Below are 21,720 nucleotides of genomic sequence, written 5' to 3' on the forward strand. Positions count from 1 at the left end.
GTGCAAGCAACCTCCAGAAAAAAATCCATCCAGCATCCCTTTTTTTCATGTTCAACTTGCAACTCAGTCTTTCCATTTCTCTTTACCTGTCATACCAGTTGGGTTTGCTCTGTAACAGCTTCATCAGTCTCACTTTCTATTCCTGTAAGTGAATGATAACCCTGCCATCACACCTGAGAAGAACGAGCAGTGGCAAGGCCCTGTTGTCCCTACACAGAGAATTCTGCTGTGAAGCTGTTTCTGAGTATTTTTTCCTAAGCTTCTTGTTCCTTTTACATAACTGCTTTGACTGGATGATTTGCTCTGAACTGTCATCTGGAGCAGGTTTGAGACTTGTGTGGCCCAGTTCAGGTTTCACAAGAAACAAAGGAAAAACTTCCTATGAATATTTTCATCCTTGCAAATATCTTCAGGGCTGGGAAAAGATGTTTCTATTCTTGCAAATTAACCAAGCAGAGTTTTTATCCCTCCTTGTTGGATAATCTCCTCACCAGACCATCTTTGCAGAGAGCAGAGGATTCTCTCTGGGCTGCTGGCAGTTTTACTTAATTGCATGTTTAACTTTTTATTCAGCACTTAAACCCATAATGATGAGAAATGCACACATGCAAGCAGCAAACTATTATCTGCCATTCAAACTCCCTAGAGAACTTATAAACATCTTAATATTGCTGCCATGCTTCTGCCCTGTTCAGAAGAAAAGTGCACACATTGCACAGCTGGATGGGAAACAGGATGACAAACACATTTACAGGGTAAGGTCAGTGATCCATCAGCTATTGCTGACCTGAAATGACTGGAGAAGTGGAACTTTGGTCCTTAATGTATATTAAAAGTTCTGAAAAATCAGCCCACTCAATCAGTGCTAAACATAAACAGGTATTAGAGACTCCACCAATAGGTTCCTCCAACCCATCAAGCAGAAGACATTCTATCAGGGCACAGCAATTTCCATTCTCTTCTCTCTCTCCCCAACTCTGAGGGCTAAAAAAAAAAAAATAGTTTCAGGTGCTAATATACATTGGAATATGTTTGCTACTTCATTCCAGAGGTACAAAATTTGCTCTGGAACATACTTGTTGCTACTGGATTGCCCTCTGGAAAGGCAACTTCTATTTTAAAATGCTTCCAGCCCTTATGACTGCAAACCCTTTGAAGTGTGAATGATCTCTAACCAGCAACAAAGCCACTGAACTCTTCAGAAACAGCAGATCAGCTTCAGCATTAACTATGATCCTTCATCACAGTATGCTAAGTTTAGAAATTAATGTTGCTAGCACTGCAGAAGGACCTGATTAATGGATCATCTCAGAGACACAAAGATGTGACACTCCCCATGGCAGGTGCAAACCCCAGGACCTGCAGTCTGTTGTCAAAACCTCCAGTTTCCCTATGATAAACTTCTGTCAGTCAGCTATGTGAAGCTAATACAAAAGAGTGTGATAAACTCCATCAGAGTGTTGGAAACACGTGAATTAATCAGCAAATTATTGTACTATAAGCTTTTCTAGCTCCTCTATTAATTTTTTTTCCAGTACCCAAAGCTGCCAGGTATTTCCAGGCTTCTCTATCACAATGCAAAGTTCTGTTTGGTAAAGACCATCCTCAGGCTTTGGTAGAGCCTCCAGCTGACCCCTGGCAGATCCACTCTGCTCCCAGCAGACATGGAGTGTGAATAGGGACAGGAAGGATACCTGAGAGCCTCCTGGACCCACCAGATTAACACCAGCAAGGAATCTGTAACATCCATAATAATTCTCATGACAATTATTTCAGCTGCTTTTAGTCTTCTGGTACTGAACCATCCTGGTTCTCATTTAGGCTGGTTTTTTTCCCAATAATGTGGTTTAAGAGCACCAAGGAAATTTTCAAGTTTAAAAGCTGCAGAACAAAAGGCAAGTAAGCTTTATGCTCTCTAATGAATGGTTATTGCTCCATTTATTTAAGTGGTACTTACCACCATAAATATCTACTAAACTCACTTGCCATCCTGGTGTAATCAGTGCTTTCCCAGGAAATAGCCTTTGGTAAATTGATCACAAAAATAAAGGAGGAATATAAATTAACAACTAGAAGTGCTCCTTAAGAAAAATCTTCATACAGAGGAAAGACTGAAGATCAATGAACATTTAAGTATTTCACAGCTTAGGCCTATTCACTGCACAAGATCCAAAATAGTTTCCTTTGTTGAGTATTGCATAATATGTTCATTCAAAATCTAACAAGTTTTCTCCCAGAACACACCAAGACACGGTTCTCTCCCCCGCTTTCTTGTCTTTTAAATATGAACACAAGAATTTCACAGCTGATAACGTTATTCTGGAAACTACACAGAATATTCTGGAAAAGACTCAAGCTGGGACTCCAGTGTTGTGATAGCAAATGTTTCCACATATTCAGATTCTTCACACATCACTCTTTGAGAAAGGTAAGCACAGAACAAGTAGCTTTTACAGGGAATGAACTTTGGCCTCCAAACCATAAATAAGGAAAAAAAGACAAAACACACATACCTTCAAAGCACATTTCTGGCCTGTCTGCTTGTTGAAACACTCCAGTACCTTGCCATTGATTCCTAACCCTAGCACACGTTTGGAGAGTTTGTAGTCGTCTGTAACTGCATGTTTTTTTATCTCTAGTTTGACATGGGCTGTTCCCCCAGGCAAGGATTTCACGCTGCTCTTGCTCTCCACACTGCTCTTGCTCTCCGCGAGACTTTCTGCCTGGGATTCCTGTTCACCTTCACTTTGTTCCATATCAGGGAAGACTCTGGGATGACAGAGATACCCCACAGGAATCTGTCGGGTACCTTCAGCAGAGCCCGTTCTCTAAAGCAATCAAACCCAGTGCTTCAGGCAGTCCATTTGCTCGCCATTTAGTCCTGAGTAAAAATGTAAACACATGTTAGTAATTGATATCAACTAACTATTGTCCCACCTGACCGCTATTCTCTTAACAAGATGACCAGGTGCCAGAGAGAACACAAGTGAAGGGTCACCTCAGGAAAGCACACCTGAGCTTTACAGACCTGTCACCCCAGTTCAGTACACACAGCTCTCAGGCTGCAGGTATAAATCACTGCTTCTACTGCAACAAAAAGTTACTGAGTAACTGCTGGGTCTTGGACTAACACCACAGCTAAGGTCTGTACAACAGAACAAGGCTTCGAGCTCAACAACCCTCATCAACCACTTGTTGCCTCAACGTTTCATATAGAAATCCTCACAAGGGTCCCCTGCCTCATCCCGACACTCCCAAATTGCGCAAGAGAACCACGAATACCTGGACTGAACCCCAGAGAGGCACTGCCTGAGGAGGCACCGAACTCTGGGACTGCGCTTTAATTGCCCGGGTCCCCATGCTAGGGGCAGGGACCTCCAAACCTCCCAGAAACTGCAGTCCGTGGAGATGCCATGGCGTGGCTCCCAAAGCCGGGAGGGTCCCGCTGGGGACCTGAGGGGAATCCCCGGGCCGGGTGCCGGTGCCAGCAGCGCCGTTACCAGGAGCGGAGGGGCCGCTCGCTCAGGCCCCCGCGCTGAGGCGGCGGCGCAGGGCGGGAAAGCCCTGAGGCGAAGCCGGGAGAGCGGGGGGCGGCGGCGGCGGGAGCCGGGCGGGGGCAGCTCCACGCCGGAGCTCCATTACCTGCCTGTGGCGGCGCGGCCCTAGCCGAGGCTTCCCGGAGCGGCTCGGGGAAGGCGGGCTCTGCCTGGGTCCGCCCCGCCGCTCCGGGCAGGTGCGCGCCGCCTTCCCGCCCCGAGCCGCGCCGGGCTGCCGGCGGCGGGACCGGCCCGAGCCCCGACAAGCGGCCCGGACTGGGCCGGGCCCGAGAGGGGAGCGGGAGCTGCCTCGTGTTCAGCTTCCACTGCTCGGGCTCTCCTGGACAACCCTGGTGGGGAACAACCCCTGCGGTGGTTTTAAGGTGATCTAGGGCGGCGATTTACCGCACGATATTAATTTATTGGGGTAAACGGCCCTGCTAGAGGGGGGAAATGAGGCTGCAGCGGCGGCGGCGGCTCCGGGCTGGTACCGCAGCGCGCCCGCGCGGTGGCACCGCCGGCCCTTCCCCCGATGGCTCCTCGGGGAAGGGAGAATCGCCACGCTCGCTCCGAACCCTGTGTTAAACGGGCTTTTACAGGGAGATGAGATAGCGGGCAGTGATCCTTCAGGCGCTTGGCTACCGGAAGGCTGCTCTCACTTAATGCAGTCACTGAACGCGACCAAAGACGCGGTCAGTGTTTCTCGGCGCTTTCGGATGCACAGTCAGGATACTAAAAGAGATGGTTCCCACAGCAACTGTCGCTCATCAGTGGTGCACAGAGTGTGGTTCCAGGGATGTGAAATGCTGAGCTTTTTTCCCTACATGTGAAGATGAGTCATGCATCGAAATGGAGCTGTATTCGTATCACTGGAAGGAGCTTAAAGTTCACATGCTTTACAAGTTAAAAATACATTTGTCATTTTACGTAACATAATAGCATCTGGAGTTCTAGCAGATAGGAAAATAATTAAAAGGACTAATGAGCCCTTTCCCCAAGGAATAAAAAGTAGTTCAACTTAGCAGGATGCAGATCTGCAGTACATCACCATGTGATGTGATGCTACAGCTATTCTGCCTCAGGTTTCCCTTCCAGGCTTTCAGCACTTCAGTTGCTGGAGGGCCTGGCCCCCTGATTCAGTTCACTTATTCTGGGCTAATCAAATCCCTGAGGAAAACAGCTATTTCCAATCTTTTCAGGTTTAGCTGTCAGCCGTCTTAGTCTGCATCACCTCCCACTGTGGTAGTCTCAGAGAAATGTATCTGTAACTGTGAGCTCCCAGGTTGCAAACCTTCAATAACATCGTTCTGCTGTCACCAGCTTGCTCTGATTTTCCTTCCCATGCCTTCTCCCTGTCTCTGCTTTTCTGTTTGTCCTGGATGGTAACTTCCTTCTCTTTGCAACAGGTAACTATTAGTTCTCTTCTCTGCACTCAGTCACTGGGGGCCAGACCCTTCAGAAAACTCCTAAATCTCTCCACTCTCTTCTGCATTTTTTATTTTGAAAACCATACTTGCTCACACCTATCTGTAGCTCCCATTCCTGGCCCTGCTTTGGATTTTTCCATGTAACTCTCACCCAAAAGCCCACGGCTGCCCAAAGCAGGCAGGAGTTACACTGACTAGCACATTGAAGCTGGTAGAAGGTGATTTATGGCTCTATTCTAAGAAATATTAAATGTTGTAAAAATTCCAAGCAGATGTCTACTGAAGGGGTTGCTATTTTCTATAGTGTGTCAGAAGTAAGGAATTTCATTAAGAAACTATGACTCTAACTATTACAAGAATGAGTTTCTAAAAAAATAAGCTGTGCATGGAAAGCAAGGAGGAAAGATGAGGGAATGAGACAGGATGTGTGAAATTAGTTGGTTCTACATGCCTCAGTTATGAGCCATCTCCTGATGAGAAGAGTTACGGGGACAATAGAAACAGGGACAACAAAAACCACATTTTTGAAGTCAGAGGAGTATCTCACTGGATGAAAAGCTTGTTTGGGTTCACCACCTGATGTTGCCTGGATACGCTCTTGGCAAAGCTCATCATTTTACCAGCAACCAGTAGTAAGTTTAAGCAGGCAAAAACCCAATGTGAATCATGGTTAATAAGGCCTTACTTCAACCCTCTGCTCATTTCAACCACCATAAACTCCTAAAAAGCCTTTCTAGCATCAGCCCAAGTATCAGACAGCCTCACTCTACACAAGGATGACCCCAAAATAAAAAGCAGCTCCTGAAGCCTCTCTTGGTGCTCATGGCAGGTGGAGCTCCATGAGCATCCTCTGGAGATGGTGATGGAGAATACACTGACAGGCCCACTGCAGCTCCTTGAGCCAGGGGATGTTTTTCACTCAAACAGATGTTTTTATTTATTTATTGATGTTTGCTTTTTGAAGTTAAAAAAACCCCTAAAACAGCACTATTACAGGCTGAGCCCACTACAGCAAAAGTTCTTTCATCTTCACAAAAATCCTCAACACTGTAAATTAAACATTAATCCTACTTTTACCAGAAGTCTCCAACAGCAACAACATAGAGCAACTTAAATTTCAAAAGAGAATTTGGTGTAGCTCAGTTATGCCTGCTTGTCTCAAAATAAAACACAGCTTATAGGAGAAAATATCGAGGTCCTCTTCTTTCAATGAGCTTAGGGGCAGCAACCCCTTTCCTCTAACCAGTGTCTTAACCTGGTGAAGCTTTTTATTTTAGCCAGCACACAGTTTGGATATGTTCTCCCTGATTTTATCATGTCTTCAATATTACAGATACCTGCTTTACAGACAGACAGCACCACTCTGTTGTAACAGAGAAGGTTAATTTTGGATGTTTCACTGGGTATTTTCACTGTCTTTTTATTGGGCGGTAGCAATTCAATAGCTGGGATCAAAGACATTTCAGACTTTCAAATGTCTCATTTCCCAATAAAAATGAAAGGAACTGAATTTGCTGTAATCTGGAGAGCTAGGAAAGCTGATGTCATCAAATGTTCTCTGAGGGGTGGCAGATCTTGAGGAGTGATACCTGAATGATACAGGGATCTCAGTTTCCTTATATACAAAAGTGCTTTGCTTGGTGGTCAGCCCTTTGATGGCAATGTTTCATGGAAATAGCTGTGATACAGAAATTATCAGCTGAAAACTAGTGACTTGTTTTTCTGAAACTTTGCTTTGTCTGAGTAACAGCTCTCTATTTTTTCCTGCTCTTATGAGAAATCCACACTCATGGGATGCATTATACAGATGTCACCAAAGAGAAAATCCTCTGTACTGTCAGGTTGAAGTGAGGACACAGCTTTGTCTGGTTGGGCGGTTGCAACAACCTTATTAAATCCCCCAGGAAGTTCTTCAGAAACTGCAGCTGTGATATTAAAAGAAAGAAAGGGCAGCTCTACAGAGTAACATTTTGATAAGAAGAACAAAAGCAGTCTCTTGTAGGATCTTCAGTTTAGACTGTCATGTACACAGTGGTCTGGAACACAAACTATATGCATGTTTTTTCGCCTGTCTTTTGGCTCTGCTCTGGAGGTGTCTGTCTCAGACTTATCAAAAAGGCATGAAAAAAAAACCAAACTCAAAAAGCTCATCAGCAAACAGCCTGGCTCTTTTCTCTCCTGGCTGACACAAACCAGGTTTATAAAGCTCTTTCATAGGCAATGATCTTTACTGATGCTTTGTTGTTAGAACAACTTCTCTTTTAGTCTCAGCACCCTCTGTCCTTGTGTCCATGGGATTATAGCATGGTTTCCAGGAGGAATTAAAATTCTGGCCATGAAGCAGCTTCTAGTTAAGGAAACAGAAGTCTCAAGAACACCACTCTCACCATGTGGAGAGCCTGTCCTAGTAGCTGACTTTGTTCCTCAAGATTAATTCCTCCATGTTAGCACATAGCAGGTATTTTCCTATAGAAATGCAGACGAGGATAGAAAAGCTGCTTTTTTATGCCTGGCTTCAGACACCCTATTACAGGTATCTTGTCTTGGTCATTGAGAAGGTTTTGGGAGGCTCCATCTATGTTCCTTCACAGTTTATTGATGGAGGAGTCAGAGAGATACCAGCTGGACATTTCCCTTTCAGCAGATATGAAAAAAAAGACACATTTTTTTTTGCAGAAGAATCATAAATCAAAAGTATAAAAAATCTTCTAATCTGTCTACAGGAGATGGTGCTTCATTTTATGCTGCAGTGGAGCAGAAGAAATTAATCTCTTTCACTGAAACATCCTGCAACTAATGGGTATGACAGCATTACCTGGTAGTCCTGGGGTGGCCTTCCAGATCACTCAGCAATACAATTTTTGCAGCATTTGAATCAAGCACCAAAACTCCTAGCAGATGCCACAGTGCCATCACCTTCTAGGTCACCATGTGCCACAAGCCTCAGGACCACAAATATGCTGAGCTCCTTCTAATAACCCAGGGTATTTTTCCACAGCTTGAAATAAAACCCATTCCTTTCTGCACATCCTACTTCTCATGGAGCCAGCTCAGATGTCCCTGTATCCATGGCACAGCTCACCCACACCCTGGAGACTCCTCCATTGTTACTCACCCGGTTGGGAAATCAAAACCACACCATTAAATGCACCACCTGTTGTCGATTACAGGAATTGGTGTGTCCTGCTCGAATAACGAGCTGGCCCCTCTAAACAAGGAACAGCTGCTGTTCTTGGTAACGTTGGGTCACTCACTGGGGTTTGTTATACTACAGCTCAGGGTAAGGGCCAGGCAGTAATCAAAGGGGTGACTTTCAGTCTTTCAAGCTCTGGTGAAGGTAAACCAAGTTCCCCAGACACACAGACCCCTCTCAAAAGTTACGATTCTGGATGTCATTTACACCAAGAAGATCCTGCAAGATCACAGGAATGTCCAAATGCCCAGAAGAAGTCGTGTAACACCGGCAGTGGGAAGGGGCTCTGGGCACCGGTTTTCCCAAGCACACATTTAGCAGCAGATGGTGCTGTTGTGTCAGTGAACTTTCCTGAGGGACTTGCTGCCTCACTGTTTCTGGATTTACGGAAGACCCTGCCTTTATTGGGAGCTTTGAGCTTTCTTTGACGCCTTTCATAACTAAAGCCTAGCATTCAATGATATCACTCAACAAGATTTCTTGCTGCCTTCTCTATAATGTCCTTATTATTCGAGGCAGTACTCTGGAAAGCCATTTGTATGAATACAAACTGGCTTTCAACAACTAATTTCTGTGAATGGCAGCACTTGATATTGACTGTGCAGGGCCTGGGACACTGGCACATCGGGCACACTGTGCTGTTTCTCTCTTGGGGCATTGCCCTGTGCCCGAGAAGTGCCAATGAGCACAACGTTCATGTCGAGTGATGAAGCACTGCTGAGCGCTCCTGACTTCAAACCGATCACAGATTTCTTAGATAAAACAGCCCAAGCATTGGCCTGAATATTTTTTTGAGGTGGTCCCCTAAAAAAGTTTCCAGTACAAGTGTAATCTCCTTTCATTGATGCGCACACCCATCGGATACTTGGAGACAATGCCCGTCTCGGGTCCGGCAGCACCGTGAGCAGAGCGGTTCGGGGCGGTGACTGCGGCTGGAAAACCAGTGCGGGAGAGCGGGACGGGTACTGGGAGCACTGGGCAGCGCGGCCCCCGCTTCTGTGGAGATGTTCCTTTGCACAGTACTGAGCGTGCCTTCCCTGCGCCCGAGATCCACATGGCTGCTCAGCCCCCAGCACAGAGCCTGCATTAAACGCATCCTCCAGGCGAGGATCGCTAGATGGAGCCCAATTCTAAGTGAAAAAAAGATGCAGACAGCTCCTCAATGCCGGAGCCGGGCTGCAGCGCTCCTGCCGGCACACCAAGCTGGGATCTCAGCGTCCCCCCCGAGGCTGACGATAATTTAAATACCTTCTGAATGTGTAGGTTCACTGTGGTTTGCCGGAGACGAGAGCTGCTCCCACCTCTGTAGTCTAGATCTGTTCAAATCCATCGTGCTGCTGCATCACTGACAGAAGGTATAAACAAGCTCGGATTTAGATGTTGAAGGGGCACAGGCACGCAGGTGTCCTCTGCAACCCTGAGCCAGGGCTACAAAGGGCCCTCCGAACGATTGTCTGAATGTTGTGCTTGCTGTGCACAGGAAATGTGAGGACTGAAATTCCTCTGCCAGGCCCTCGCCTCCCCTGTGAATTTACACACATTCAGAGGAAGTGTGAGCTAAAGTCTGTCAGGCTCAGAAGCAAACTGGTCAAGGAGTGCCTGCAGGCTGACATTCCCACCCCTTTGAGATGGCCCTTAGAGTACTTAGATGGATGGACGGACTCGGGATACTTGGATGGCCCTCAGCACCTCTCTCTTCGCATAGCTGGGTATTATTAGCAGCACTCATTACTGCACTGCCCCTGATTCAGGACAGAAAACGGATGAAGTGTGCTGATGAAGCAGCTGAGGAGCTGCCAAATGAAACTGTAGGGAGTGAAAGCCTGAGTCAGGAGCCGAACACAGTTTGCCTCCTCTCAGGCTCATTCCCGTGAAGGGAACCACCCTTCTAATCTTACCCTTATCAGCATCCTGCCTTCCCCTCTGCTCCCGGCCCATCCACTCCTGAATGTTCTGAATGGCACAATGATGAGTAATATTTTTGAGTATTCGACCTACTCCAATGGAGGCGGTAGGCACGCAGACCACTCTCATTCTCTCTTACCTCTAATAAGAGAGGAGGTGGAAACTCGTGGCAGGAAAAGACAAAAGCAAGCAAGCTTTTGTTATAAAGTGTTCAAAAATAAAAGGTTCAATAACCCTAAAAGAAACCGAAATATTTCCTTGTGGGTTGCCAGATTTTAACTCGACAATGTTCTATAAATGCAGGACAAAACCGTGATGGTGTAGCCTTCTCCAGGAGACTTTGCTGAGCTGATACCTGATTCACAGGAGACTCCCAGGTGACCAAGACAACCTTTATAAGACAACCTATGCAGCGTGACAACCACACAATGGCTGCCCAGAGTAGCAGACCCTGCAGCACATCCTTCTCCTACTTCCCAGGTTTCACTGGAAATTGCCCCCGTCAGTCCCTGTTTACCCCTCCAGCCCCACGGCCTTGCCCTGTCCCGGTGCTCCAGCGAGCCGGAGAGGCGCCACCAGCTCGGGGAGGATGCCGAACCGCCGGGGAGAGGAGGCATGAAACACCGCACAACACCAAATGCTTAAAAACAAGTGGAAGGAAAAGAACACACAGCTGCGGGAAAATAAAGGGAGCCGAGCTCTAAGGCCGGGCAGGAGGCGGTGGGCGCTGCCCGCCCCGCCCCGGGCGGGCCCCGCGCATGCGGCGGCGGCGCCCATTGGCAGCGCCGGCCCCGCGTTCCTGGAAAGTTCTTGGAAATGGATCAAAGGCGTTTCCGCGAACACGCGCGGCGGCGGCTCCGCACGGCTCCCCCCCCCCTCCCTCCCTCCCCCAGCCCTGGCTGCCCACCCCACCGCCGGGAGGGCTCCCTCCCTCCCTCCCTCCCTCCCCCGGCCATGGCAGCATGGACGCGGCCCTGCTGGACACAGCTATTTATACCTTCGCTTTTTTTTTTTTTTCCTCCTCCCCTCGTGGCTGATATAGGAAGAGTGATGCGAGCACAATACGATTCCAGGAATTCCTCACTTCCTGGAACAGATTAAAAGGGACACACAAAAGATTACTAAGGAGGTTTGCCTTTTTTTTTTTTTTCTCCCCCTACCCCTCCTTCCACGGAGCTTCATTTCTCCGGAGCCAGCGCTGAGACAGGTCGCTGCTCCGGCTCTTCCCGCAGCACTCGGGGAGATCTTATTTATTGGTACCTATTTATTATTATTTCTGAGTGCTCTGAAGGAAGATCAGTTCCTCTTTAAATATATGTAATTTCCTTTTTCTCTGGTTATTTTTTTAACTTTTTTTTTTGCTGCTGTTTTCTGAAAAGCAGAACAAGAATACATTATTTTTTCTGAAGCACTGAGAGCGCACGCATTTTCTTGGCCAAAGTTGCTGAAGTCTGTCGGACAGCTCGTCTTCTGCTGTGTCTGAAACAACCTGCACAAGGGCTTTGCTGACACTCGCCAGTCTTCTCTCACCCCAACTAGAGGCTGAACTCGCTGCTTTGGGGAAGCAAAGAAGGCAAGAAGAGAAGAAATAATTTCTCACTTTCTTGAAGACTTAATGCTTTTCCCTTGGTCCGGGAGTGACATGATCCTCTGCGTTCAGGGGTAAGATACTTTGCAGCCTTCTGTGAAAAGCTGTGCTTTGATAATTGCAATTAGGAAGGTTCTCTGTGACAGTTTTTCAGCTCCCGTGTGTTGCCATGTGTGACTGTAATGGAATGGGAATGACTTTGGCCAGCCGAGTGCTGAGTTCATGTGTCTGTACTGTGTGCCCGTGTTTTAGATTCCAAGGCCAAAATCATGGAACCTTAGGGTATTCCTGATTTCCGTGCTTTCTACTGCTGAAAAACTGAATACAGGGTATTCAAAGTCTTTGGGAGAGTAAGAATTACTTGGGGTGTGTTGTTCAGTGTGGTGGACGCAGCAGCAGCGCGGACACCAACCCAACACCATAGGTGCTCTCTAAAGCCCTTTTGGAATCAAACTGCTTACAGGAAAAAACTTCCCTGCAGTTTAGGTGCTTTGGTCGATTTCTAAGGAGGTATTTATGCTAAATTAATGTCAGTTTTGTGTAAGTTTAAGTGTATGTACCTAAACCCAGCTTTCTGTACAGTGAGAGCCACAGGGGGCACACAGATAGTTCCACATCTGCCTTCAGGAGAACAGGTGACATCCAAATGCCTTCTCTAGTATCAGTACTGATGTGTCCACTTCAGTGTCCCTTTGACCAGCTTCGTTTATCAGCTGAGGAATACCTGGTGTGCAGGAATCACCTGGTATTTTTACACATGCTGCATTACTTGGAAATGGTGAGCATTTGTTTCAGTCTGAGTCATCATGTCAGATTTTCCTGTCACTCCAGTGTATGGTGGATCTTCCTCAGAGTAAAATCTTCCTTGTCTGCCTGCAATGACCAAAGCATGGGGATTCTCCTGCCATTTCCCCTGCCAAATCTGTCCCACAGACAAGCAGAGCTTGTGTTTACCACTACTTTTCTACTATGTGAGCAGTTTGTTTTCACTCTTATTTTCAGTCTGCAGCTGCAGTTCCTATAGCCATGGCAAAGGGAGTTCAGTTTTCAGCTTGGCCTTTGGGAAACCCTTATCTGAAGCTTTTCTCCAAGGTCAGCAGAGCTACTGCTTCCCTTACCCGCCAAGAACTTATGGAGCCAGATGTGTAGATGTTTTCATTTTAATGTCTATTTTGAAGGCCATTTATTGCTCCATTTTCATTATCCTCTAGGATTTCGCATATCCTGGACTCCATACTCTCCATCCTATTCTGACCAAGCTCCCAATGGAGTGTTGGGGTGCAGCTGATGGAAGGGAGAGCGGCTCCACATTTTTTCTTGTACTGTTTATACTGTATTATGAAGTTTAGCTTATCAGCACAGTAACTACAAAGCCAACATTAAATGGTATCAGACATATCTGATTCTCCTGCATTTTCTTGCCCTTCCAGGGCTTTCTGGCTGCCAAAGCACAGGGAAGTTCATTTGCTATTTCTCTGGAGAGTGCACCCAGACTCTGAGCTAGACATGCCAAATTTCATATGGCTGTTGCTTCCTCCTCACAGCTGTTGTATGAACACTTTGCTCTATTCAGTCCTGATTCTCCACGTCTTTTCTCTGCTTTCTCTCTCACAAGCACTATTTGCAAATCCTTTCTTTGCCCCACCAAAGGGCTGACTTTTTCATGTCAGCAAACCTTTTTCAACCTGCCCTTATCCCAGCAAACTCTTCTTAACCCTCTTGCAAATGTTCTTGTGTTAAAAGCTGTTACTTGCTGATCCTCTGCTCTCCCATTCCTGTGCTTGGAGTTGCTCAGTTTGCTCCCAGCAGCAGCTTTCCTTTCTTCAGCCTATGTACAAAGTTGTTTAGGACACCAGCACCTCCCAGTCTGTTGAAATTTCTAATCCTTCTCGTCTCTTCCAGCATGTTCCTTTGAGCCTACAGCCACACTGGGAGGTTTTGCAGGGGAGTAAGGCCAGGGTATAGAAGGAAAATAGGAAATGTGTGAGGGCAGCCTTTCTCTGGCTGCGGTGGAAGGATCCCCACAGTGCCTGTCGGGGCCCAGGCTCCTCCAGCCTCCGGTGGCACGGAGTGTAAGGCAGCAGAGCATGAGTACAGTGGGAAAACTCTTCTGAAGCACATGGGCTCTGTAAAAGAAATCGACTGACAAATTCACACAGTTGATGTGGTTTTTGGAGAACCAAACTGTGAACTGGTACAGCCCTTGAAAGAAACAACTTTCCTCCTGATTCATGGCAGACATTTCCCTGTGTAGCTTCGCTATCTCTCCCTTCCTTCCCCGCCAATTCCTGATTTCCTCTCTGAAGTTGATATATAAAAAGAAAAAAGTTCCATGCTATAAAAGGTTCTTTTTATGTTCCAAACCTTCCTGGAAGGGTAGGCCAGAAAAATTTTCCAGGAGATAATAAGTTCAGAGAGATCTGGCAATTGGACTGCAGTATTCGAATTCTGGCGAGTGAATGGTGCAGGACTGATTGTCCTTAGTATCAGTCACAGTCATTTTCAGCTTAGGGAGCAGTTGGTGTGAGAGACACTGCTGTGCCAGCAGGCCCAGGACACCCTCCCTGCACAGCAATTTGTAGTTAGGATCAGCACAGGCAAGGATCAGTGTCACAGAACATTCTGAGTTGAAAGGGACGCACAAGGATGATCGAGTCCAACTCTGAATGACCCATATGGGGATCAAGTCCATGACCTTGGTGTTATTTGCACCATGCTCCAAGCAGCTGATCTAGTTTATGGTCCTCCTTGTGCAAAAAGGGAGGTAATGCAGAATTGGGACTCTCCCCAAAGAGACAGGTAGCTAGGCATTTGTAAAGACTATGACAGTAAGAGGGAGACATCCAAATATCTTGAAAAATGGAGCCCTCAACACCTATAAATGTATCTCCAGGAGGATTTAAAAGATAACTCAGAGCTTTTCCAACAATGATCTCCAGGTATAAAAATATATCCAGATGTACAAAAGCCCCTGAAAATGCAGGTGTTGCGACCAAGGGTCCCTGGTGAAGACAAGGACCACCAATCACTTTTATTCAGCCTGGCTTCTTACCCATTAATAGAAATTAAGAAACATAGATACTGTGAAAGCCAAGCAGGTATGCTTCTTGTGAAATGTGATTTCACACATGGAAAAAAAAAAGAATGTTCCTTCCTAAATACCAACAGAATAGCAGGGGGTTTGTTATGTATTGCAAGGGCCAGAGTATCTCTCTGTAGATTTAAATTTACCTTACTCCAAACCTCCATGATTTGTTTAGAAATGCAGAGATGTGGAACTGATCATGTCTCTCTCTTACAAGGTGTGAAAGTGCTTTCAGGTCCTCCCTAATCTACTTTCTTCCCATTCTCTGTCCCATACTTGAGTCTCAGCAGTTTGAGGTGGTAGAGTGCAGCTATGATCAGGAGCAGATGAGTTTATAGCACATTTATTTATGTACCTGAAGTGTCCCTGTTCACACAGAGCACAGGGAAGGAGGATGATTTGAAGGGAAGCACTTGGGACTTCAGAGTCTCCTTCTGCTTCTCTTCAACGATGTGGGGAGGTGGCTCTACCCTGTGCCATCACTGTCAGCTCCAGTGGTGCTGTGGCAGTGTCACACTGAGGATTGAGTGTATTTCTCTCAGGCATCTTCTCTTTAAAGTGTCTGAAAGACACGTATGTTGGGGATGGTGGGGGGATGTAACACAGGGCATGCAGCAGGACAGGGGACACACAGGCAAAGACACACGCTGGGACAGAAATGAATTTTTGCTCAGGAGCTTGCCTGGGATTGAAGACTTTCCTGGCCTCTGACATCCATCCTCCCCAGAGCTCTGCTTTCCTTTAGGAACCCCTGTGCTGCTGAGGAGGAGCACCCATGACCCATGAGAGCTCCAGCTCTGTGAAAATGCATTTAGATGCTGAATAGCTTCACCACTTAGGCCATGGGGAATACGTGTTCTAGCAGCCTGGCCATGGCAGAGCCTCCTCCTGCAGTCCTGCAGGGATTGCAGCCACACTGACTCCTCATCAAGCTGCTGAACACTGGGGTGGGTGTAGTGCACAGGCTTGGCTAAAACAAGAATTCTCACTGTTCTCTATGTGATCAGCTCACTCTGAGTTCTGACAGATTCATTCAGGATCAGGTCATCCTTGAGCAGCAAGTGGGTAGGACACAACCTAAGCTATTCCCAATTCTGCTTCTAATTATATTGCAGTAAATGACAATCCCCCTGGCAGAAACAGAAACGCTCCAACATTGTAATCGTGTAACTGAAGCCGTAATGCTGTCATAAACCTTACTGCCCCTGAAACTACATATTAAAAGGCAACATCTAAAAATTTCAGATTCAAAATCATTGTAAATTGCAAGACGGACCACCTTCCATAAGACCAAAGAGGCAAACTCACTGTTCCTGCTTCTAAGGGCTCATCTTTAAAAGCTGTGTTCCTTCCTCCTCCCTTGCCTCTCTCAGAAACAATGGTGAGGATCTGTTTGTAAAACATAACACGTTGTATAATGTAGCATGCACTCAACAGACCCTGCAACTGATCTCAAGGCAAGGAGAAATAGCACAGTGTGCCTTTCATTTCAGACCTCATCCTTTGCTGGCGGAGGAAAAGATCAGGAGAGTGTCACTCAGGGGCATTGAGGAATTGTCAGAGCCCATCATGCAGCCTCTCCCAGTTATGGCCTTCCAGGAGGAGTCTGCGCCTGCCCTGGCAGCTCCAGTTCCAGACAGCAACCCACCTCAGACACGGGACCCTGAAGAAGACCTTCTCTGCATTGCAAAAACCTTCTCCTACCTGCGAGAATCTGGTAAGACTCAATTGCAAAGTCACAGGGTCAGAAGGGTGCAGGGACCCAACTCCATGATCTGAGCACCAGGAAGAATCTCCTGATCCCACTTCAGACAGGAACCTGGTTCCTGTGTGGATGGCTGGCTCTTGTGCACACAGCAAATGTATCTGCAGTCTCTATACATCATGAACTAATTTATTACTTTATCTTTTGTAACTAAATTGGGAGAAGGAATTGCAAAAAGCAGATTGCTTTTTCTCTGTAAACTGCAGCTGCTGCAGCAGCCGCCAGCCTCATCCCAAGCCCCAGCACAGCAATGGCAAGCATAGGCAGGAAACCTTTAGGACTTGGTCTTAATTTGTGAAGGTCTTGCCAACTCTGGCTCTGCTTCCCAGGCCCTTAACGTGGTTGTCTTCAAGGCTTCCCTAAATATACTGCCAGTCCTAGGATATATTCTTTCCCTAACAAATTCTTTCTTGGATGTTTTTCCAGGTTGGTACTGGGGTTCCATCACTGCCAGCGAGGCCAAGCAGCACCTGCAGAAGATGCCTGAGGGCACCTTCCTGGTGAGGGACAGCACCCACCCCAGCTACCTGTTCACGCTGTCCGTCAAGACCAACCGCGGGCCCACCAACGTGCGCATCGAGTACACCGACGGCAAGTTCCGCCTGGACTCCAACTACCTGAGCAAACCTCGCATCCTGGCCTTCCCTGACGTGGTCAGCCTCATCCAGCACTACGTCCTGTCCTGCACAACAGAAAGCAAGAGCGAGGCTCCCTACCCGCCTCCGTCTCCTCTACCTCCCCTGCAGAAAGAGCTGGCAGCAGCCGCCGTTCACCTGAAGCTGCTGCGGCCGCTGGGCCGCAAGGACAGCATGGCCAGCCTGCAGCACCTGTGCCGGCTGCGCATCAACAAGTGCACGGCCGATGTGGAGCGGCTGCCCCTGCCCCGCAGGATGGCAGAGTACCTGAAGCAATATCCCTTCCAGCTCTGAAGCACGGCCCTTCTGTCTCAGGCAGGAACGAGAGACACAACCACCACAACTTTGTGGCTCCATCCCACTAAAGGCGGGCACAGCGAAGACCTGATTATCAGCAGAGACTGCATCCATCTTTCCCCTCCCCTTCTCTTCACATCCATTCCAGCCCCAGGGAGGAGTGGTTGTTTCAGTGAGCACGGGGCACCAGCTCAGCTCTGACCCTCGGGCCGTGCCGGCAGTGCTGGGAGAAGCTCTGTGGGCACGGCCACACTACTTGAATGTCAGAGTTGCTGTGACACCGGACATGTTAACGTTGTTATTTTTGCTATTTATTTCCATGGCAGTTTCTCTCCTCATGGTATTTTTAAAGCACCTTTTACTTTATTTTTTTTTTGTTTCTTTTGTGGAATTAGAGATAGCATAAAGGCTCCCAGCCAACTGGCAGCTGAAACTCTTTGGGAATTTGGATTTGGATTCACATCCAAACAGCTTCTGTTTGAGCCTGTCCCTGTGACAGGTTACAGGAGTCCACATCCGAGTTCTCCTAGGCTTCTGGGGTACATGAGACTCAGATGACTGTATCCAGACCCACCTCTACAGAGGTAAAGACTATATGTTTTTTCTTCCTTAGCTACATAGGGTGTCACAACCTCAGAGCACAGTGGGAACTCCCAGAGATGTGTGCTGCATCACATGTGGACAGGAGACTTATTTGAGGAAGCTCTTCTTCCACAGAGATCTGGATAGTGAGGTTGGGCCAGGGAGCACTCATCCCATTTTTTTCCATCTTCTCCATTTCCAAAGGAAGGTTGTGACAAAACATTTCAAAACAAGTAATTAGAAACCAAATTTTCTCATATGCAGGCAGAAGGATTTAATTTCAGAGCACCCTGTGTTTGGCTTGTGTTTTTAAAGTGCTGTTCCCTGACCCTGCCTGAGACACAGGGCAAGAGCAGGGGCTCAGAGACAGCTCTGCTGGGCTGCACCAGTGACACGCACAGCTTCAGGATATTTATTTATTTATTTCTGGGGTAACACTTAGAGGCACCTCAGCCCACAGAGCTGTCCCTGCTCCCATGATGCCACACTGCTGCATGCTCTGCTCCTGCCAGCATTAGTCACTGGCCACAGGCTTCTGCCAGCTCCAGGCTGGAGCACACACTGGAAACCACAATCCAACCTTTCTGTTTGCCAAGGTCCAGACCTCTCCTCCCCTCTGCTCTGACTTGCATGTTTGTTATCCCCAATTTGGCTTTTGGCTCTGGGTTTCCTTCTCACACCCCATCCCTTTCACCCCCTGAGATGAAACACGATGGCTCTTCCCCTGCTCTTTTACACACAGGAGGGACAGACAGCAGACAAGATCTGCCCCAAACCAGCACACACAAGTTGCCCCTCCCTGTTCATTTGCTGAATCTCATCATCTTCACACCTTGCCATCAAGTGAGAGTAGAGGAGAGAACGGACAGAAATGACCATGTGGCTTATTTTGCCCCTAAGACCCCCTGACTTGTTCTAGCATGAATGAACATGAAGGATTCCTTGTTCATCCCTCCCTGGGACTCTAAGGCTGTAAATGAGAATGCACAAACCCCCAGCTATAGCTGAGTGTTAGAACAGAAGTTGGAAAAAGATGGGATGGTGACCCAGGAGACAAGCTCAAAAAATGGGTGAGTTTCTTCCACCCTATCTTAAAGCTGCCAAAAGGGACAAGATGGCCTGATGTGCTTAGTCGGTGTCCTTTTTCTTCCTTTCCACATTTATACAAGTTTGTGCTGTTGCAAGCTTTGTTTTTGATACTTTGATGATTGACAGTGTGCATGTGTGATGTCAGGTTTGCTTTTTGGTATCTCCTTCCCCTCTATGGCAGTGACCATGGAAAGGTACTGAATGACAAAGAAAATTTAGAAGGCAAAAAAAGGAAAACTTAAAAAAAATAATATAAATGATAAACCACTGAAAAGGCTTCCTTTTATCCAAACACCTCTATCTGCCTGAGGACACTGGGAACAAGGAAACCACGGCTCTCTGAGGAGCAGCAGTGATCTCAGGGAGCCCACACAGCTCAGCCACAGGCCTGCTAACTACAACTTGGGAAAAATCACTTGGAGAAGTGTACAGCAGGAGAGGGCAGGTTCTTCAGCTCTCTGAAACTTGCCTCCTACTTGATTTGTTCTCTGTTGGGGGTGGTGGGGAGGCCAAGCTGTGGGTTTGACTCACTGCCCCAAGAGAGCCCAGGAGCTCCTGCTGACCCCAGACTGAGGGCTGTGAGCTCCCATGGGCAGGGACCAGCTCTGTTCTGTGTTTGTTCTGCATTTAGCACAGTAGGGATCTCTAGGTGCTACTGCAATACAACAAATAAACAATACAGTTACTCCAAAAAGTCAGTTTCTTCTATCTTGAGACAGTTTGTTAAAAATTATTTGACTCTGGATTTTAAATAAACATTTTAAATATACTTTAAAGCCACTCAAAGTCTTTGGTAAAATCCAAATGGATGAATTAATTTTCTGTTTAGACACATCCTCTCCAAGAACACAGGGCAAACTCTTGATAATTTTTTTTAAACAAGACAAAAAGGGTTTCAACATAAAGAAGGCTCTTCAGATATTAGGAGAATAAACACCAAAATCCTCAGTATGGGCCTGCTCACACAGATGAGCAGCAGCAGATCCCAAGTCCCACGTTAATAAGGACTGAAGGCACATATTTTAATGATGTGGAAGAACACAGGAATGATTCTTGTATTGTTTCTGTGTGCCAAAGAAAACCAATACAATGCAGGGGAAAGAAGGCAGAACATAAGTGGGCAGATGATGCTTTGGGTGGGAGATCCAGGGCAGATCCATTGTCCCCTCTTCCAGGGCCATTGGGCTGCAGTGTCCCTGTACCTGTGGTCTGGCCCTTTCACATCACCTGAGACACCAAACAGCAGGTGGGGAAACCACAGGGACTGGATCTGCCCTGTAATGTCAGAGGGAGCCAGAGGACACCCCATCTGTCCAGCTTCTGAAACATAGGGAACACACTGTGGCAATGCCACTACTGGGAGGTGACTCCACTGTGATGTCTCCATGCTCCTCTTCCAGGAGAGATGCCCAAGAGATGTCCCCCATCCTGCCCAAAACATAATGTGCTCCCAACCACTGCAAAATGGAAAACACACTCAGAAAAAAAACCCCAAAACCAACAACCTGAACTAGTTCCTCTCCCATCCTTCTCCCTCTGTGAATCCACTGGCTTAAAAGTTCAAAATACTGCTTTAAAATTCAAAATATTGCTTTAAAGTATTCCTGAAGCATGTGCTGTGCTTCCTATGCCAGCTATGGAGCTGGCATTCCCTAACAAATATTTCCACAATCTCATCAATGTGAGGGCATGCATAGATTTCTATTGCACACCAAACAGGAAATGTTGGCAATGCCATAATTTGTTCCAGATCAAATTGTTAAACAAAAACAATCACATCACACGTGGTTTAACAGGAAATATGGAAAGAGAACTACACAGGGTAGAAGCAAAACAAAATAAGTGGAAACATAAAAACAAAAGAAGGAAAAAATGAAAACAAAAGAAGGAAAAGCTGCATCCATCTTTAAAAAGAGACTTTGCAAACCCAGGAAAAACCTGGAAAGAAAACTGTAACATTTCTGACACATTATTGAGTGATTTCCTAATTTCTTAGCTGGGCTAAACTCTTCCTCTGAGTGCACATAGGAAACCTTGCTGTTTCCTTTGCAGAGGCTGAAGGTGGAGGTGATTGGCATGAGCCAGGCTGGTTCAGAGCTGCAGTCACACACACTTTTACCTCATCAGCTGTTACCTTAACAACTCCCACTCCTACACCTTCCTTAAAGCACATTTCCTTAAAGAAACCAGGATCATGTTCTGAAAACTGTGCCAAACCTCTGTGCACACTGAGCTGATTTTTACAGTTGAGTTCCACATCTCTGGAACCAGGAGCATTCATGGCAGTGCACACTGGCCTTTACCTGCACTGCAGTACAGCTGCAGCTCCTCTCCCAGGGACACCTGGGTGGTTTGTTGGGCCAATGCACAACAATTTGGATTTTCTCTTGGTTTACAGTTTCTGTCTGCAGATAGAAACATGGGTGTGGAGCCCTCACAGAGTCTGAAAAGCCGACTGATAGGATTGGGAATCAAAATCCCAGTCCATGATTGAAACCACACTGCCATGGCCCACTGCCGCAGCAGAACTCCCCTACAGTTTGTCAGGCACATATGGTATCACTTTCTGTCTTAAATCATCAGCCTTCTGAAAAAGCAACACATGCAAGGGTGAAATA

General features: G+C 46.9%; 2 protein-coding genes across 5 annotated transcripts in view; one reads left to right on the top strand and one right to left on the bottom strand.

Annotated features, from left to right (window-relative positions):
* Positions 1–9,578, bottom strand: part of MAPKAPK3 (MAPK activated protein kinase 3) — a 52,679-nt gene extending 43,101 nt beyond the window's left edge. The window contains exons 1-2 of one of the 2 annotated variants that reach the window (XM_058812871.1): positions 9,405–9,578; positions 2,514–2,881 (exon numbers count right to left, since the gene is read on the bottom strand). In XM_058812871.1, the coding sequence (XP_058668854.1) occupies positions 2,514–2,756 (243 nt within the window). In that variant the 5' untranslated portion in view covers positions 2,757–2,881; positions 9,405–9,578. Of the gene's footprint in view, positions 1–2,513; positions 2,882–3,642; positions 3,676–9,404 lie in introns of those variants that run through there. The other variant, XM_058812872.1, reaches the window with a different exon arrangement.
* A 1,681-nt stretch (positions 9,579–11,259) lies between these two features.
* CISH (cytokine inducible SH2 containing protein) lies at positions 11,260–19,871 on the top strand. 3 transcript variants are annotated; one of them, XM_058812900.1, is made up of 4 exons: positions 11,260–11,723; positions 15,980–16,115; positions 16,228–16,451; positions 16,926–19,871. In XM_058812900.1, the coding sequence occupies exons 3-4, from the start codon at positions 16,304–16,306 to the stop codon at positions 17,426–17,428; spliced, it is 651 nt and encodes a 216-aa protein (XP_058668883.1). In that variant the 5' UTR covers positions 11,260–11,723; positions 15,980–16,115; positions 16,228–16,303; the 3' UTR covers positions 17,429–19,871. The 3 variants fall into 3 exon arrangements, with proteins under 3 accessions (XP_058668883.1, XP_058668880.1, XP_058668881.1); XM_058812898.1 differs by lacking the exon at positions 15,980–16,115 and having other exon boundaries at positions 11,265–11,317; positions 11,444–11,723; XM_058812897.1 differs by lacking the exon at positions 15,980–16,115.
* Positions 19,872–21,720: the final 1,849 nt, after the last annotated feature.

Source organism: Ammospiza caudacuta, chromosome 12 (assembly GCF_027887145.1).
Source record: "Ammospiza caudacuta isolate bAmmCau1 chromosome 12, bAmmCau1.pri, whole genome shotgun sequence".
Taxonomy (NCBI): Eukaryota; Metazoa; Chordata; class Aves; order Passeriformes; family Passerellidae; genus Ammospiza; species Ammospiza caudacuta.